The sequence below is a fragment of the Camelina sativa genome, chromosome 18 (assembly GCF_030686135.1).
Source record: "Camelina sativa cultivar CO46 ecotype springtype chromosome 18, ASM3068613v1".
Lineage (NCBI taxonomy): Eukaryota > Viridiplantae > Streptophyta > Magnoliopsida > Brassicales > Brassicaceae > Camelina > Camelina sativa.
In genome coordinates this window covers 15940460-15942961 of record NC_141897.1, presented here as the reverse complement: position 1 = coordinate 15942961, position 2502 = coordinate 15940460, and the positions used below count along the sequence as shown (strand labels likewise).

The following is a 2502-nucleotide window of genomic DNA, read 5'->3' as shown; positions in this document are numbered from 1 at the left end:
AACGTGTTTAGTCCGTTACCAAATGAGACGGACGTTTTATGATTTTGTGTTGGTGGTACACAGTTTGCATTATGTGATTGTATTTTAAGCTACGTTTTAAAAGGAAATTGGAGTAATTTTCTTTTTGGTATAGATATATTATTTCATTAGTTTGGTTAAAAAAAAAAAAGTTTCGTCAATGTATCACTCACCTATAAGTCTACAACTAATATTTGTGAATTCTTCACTGTTAAAACAATGTTTGTCCTAATTAAACTATTATTCAACCGTTTCTCAAATATGTTGTGGCTACCGATATATATGTTCTCTGAAAGTCTATAAATACATAATTTTATTTTCTAAATGGTTTAATGACATGATTGAATAATGCAATATATAGTAGTATCATCTTAAAAACTTAGTAGTGTGGATATAGGAGTTGTAGACGAGCAAAAAAAAATTGAACTGGACGTATTAAAGCTGAGTACCAATTGAAACCTATAGTATAGAAACTTAACCGGACGGATTAAAGCTGAATACCAATTGAAACCTACATTATAATTTTTAAAAGAAAAAAAAAACACAAACAAAAAGAAAACAATAGATGCTAATCCTTCAAACTAACAAGAACCACTACTATACATCTATTATTTATTTTTTTTAGGTTTCATTTTCTCGTTTGGGTGGTGGTGGGGCTTAATAAAAACAAAATAAAATTTAAAATTCTCTAATTAGATGGATAAATAGAAAAACGAGGACGCAGAGGTTTGGTATGTTTGTGGGAAGAAGATGAGTGAAGTTGGCGTCGTTTCTCAGCAAAGCCTTCACTGTTTCTCATTATCCAATATCTCTCTATCTCCTCTGGCTGTCTTCCTGGAATTCTTCCTGCTATTAAATCCCACCTAATTCACAAAAAAAACTAAAATTATATTTTTATCCAAAAAACATTAGCATTTATATTTTCTTTCCAATATATTGTATGGTTTGTCAGTTCAAATTTCTATATTTGAGCCAGCCAAGCATTTATACACAGGTAAGAAAAGTAAATTAGGTACTTACGTCTATCTCTACATATGTGTGTGTGTACGTATGTTATTTAATGAACGTGATAGCTTTAACTAAATGTGCTTTCTTTTTTAGACAAAAAATTAGTGGAAGCCATGTGCTCCCTTCTACAACATGGTACACTGTACATATATGTAAAATTGTTAATACTTGCATATTATTAATTAAATTGTTTAGAAATGCCTAAAAATATAATTTTAAATTTAGGCCGAGATTATTGATAGAAGAAGAAGAAATTGTTACCTATCACCGACAAGTCTGTACATTCGGAAGATGAGATCTTCTTCTTGTGCAGTCATATTGATAAACTCCCACTCGATACTGCTTACTTCTGAACGTAGTTATAGATTCAACCAATTAAACTCACAAACTTATATTAAATATACAATATAACTGAGAAGAGACAAATATATTCTTTTAAACAATAAAAAATTATGTTACAACTAGAAACTTATCTTGATAAGTTTTTTTTTAAAGTTAGCACGAGGTGTTACTAATTTAGAAGTGAACGTACCCCTCGTTTTCTATACAAGTATAATCTCAAATAAATATTTATTCGGATCCTTGGAACTAATAAATTTCAAGGTGGGAAAAAGCATTTTTGTTTTGTTTTTGATAATGGATAAGACTAAAGTTATAGAAGCATCCACCTTTCTTGCTTTCTTCTACACATGAAAAGATATGTAAACATAGTAAAATTGGATGTAGAAAGTATATAGAGAATAGGAAGGGACCTTCAGAATCATGGAAGGGGATTTTGTGTTGCTTACGACGACGACGGCGGTCAGTAGTGTTATCCATTAATAATTGAGGTTAAGAAGAAAAAAAATTGAGAGAAATATAATGTGATGAAATTTTTGGGTTTGAAGAATGTAAGGAAATAAAGATGTGAAAGATGAGAGTTTATAGAGCGGAGAAGAAGAAGAAGAAGAAGAAGAAGAAGAAGAGATGAGGAGAGAGAAGGAAATCTCCAACGAACAGCCTTCGCAAACTAATAGTAAGAAGTGTTGTGTGGTCTTGTTGACCTCTTAGCCTTTGTGTAGACTTGTCGTTGACACTCTCATATACACATGGTGATGAAGGCCTTTTTATTGGGATTTGAAAGTATTTTGAAGGCTAACTTTGTTCTCATTCATAGATAGATACTAACAAATTATTTTTTTCCATTATTCAATTTTTGTAAACCTACTCTCTTTTTAGAATAATTGAATTTATTGATTATAATTTTTGGCAGAGGCAATTTCAACGATGTTTTAGTTATTATTGGTTTGTTGTTGTTCTTTCCATTTTTTAGTCAAGTCCAATTTGTTTTTCTAAGAAACTTAGTTGTTATTAAATTAACACCAGTTTTTCAAGGGTTATAAAACCAAACGGCACCGGATACAAATTCTTAAAGCAAATTAATTCATTATATTATTTTGTATCGAAATTTTCATTCCCATATAAACATAGATTTTT

At 30.2% G+C, this 2502-nt stretch overlaps 1 protein-coding gene across 1 annotated transcript; it reads right to left on the bottom strand.

Moving 5' to 3' along the window:
• Positions 1 to 483: 483 nt before the first annotated feature.
• LOC104761332 (transcription factor TRY) lies at positions 484 to 2231 on the bottom strand. The gene is made up of 3 exons (XM_010484406.3): positions 1779 to 2231; positions 1288 to 1375; positions 484 to 881 (listed from the first exon to the last, which is right to left on the bottom strand). The coding sequence occupies exons 1-3, from the start codon at positions 1843 to 1845 to the stop codon at positions 707 to 709; spliced, it is 330 nt and encodes a 109-aa protein (XP_010482708.1). The 5' UTR covers positions 1846 to 2231; the 3' UTR covers positions 484 to 706.
• Positions 2232 to 2502: the final 271 nt, after the last annotated feature.

Excerpts from the sequence above, each read along its gene's own strand:
- LOC104761332 (XM_010484406.3), bottom strand. The coding sequence starts at position 1,845 with ATGGATAACACTACTGACCGCCGTCGTCGTCGTAAGCAACACAAAATC. Across the intron at positions 1,376-1,778 it reads CCCCTTCCATGATTCTGAAG|AAGTAAGCAGTATCGAGTGG; the intron begins GTCCCTTCCTAT and ends AACTACGTTCAG. Across the intron at positions 882-1,287 it reads TACAGACTTGTCGGTGATAG|GTGGGATTTAATAGCAGGAA; the intron begins GTAACAATTTCT and ends TTTGTGAATTAG.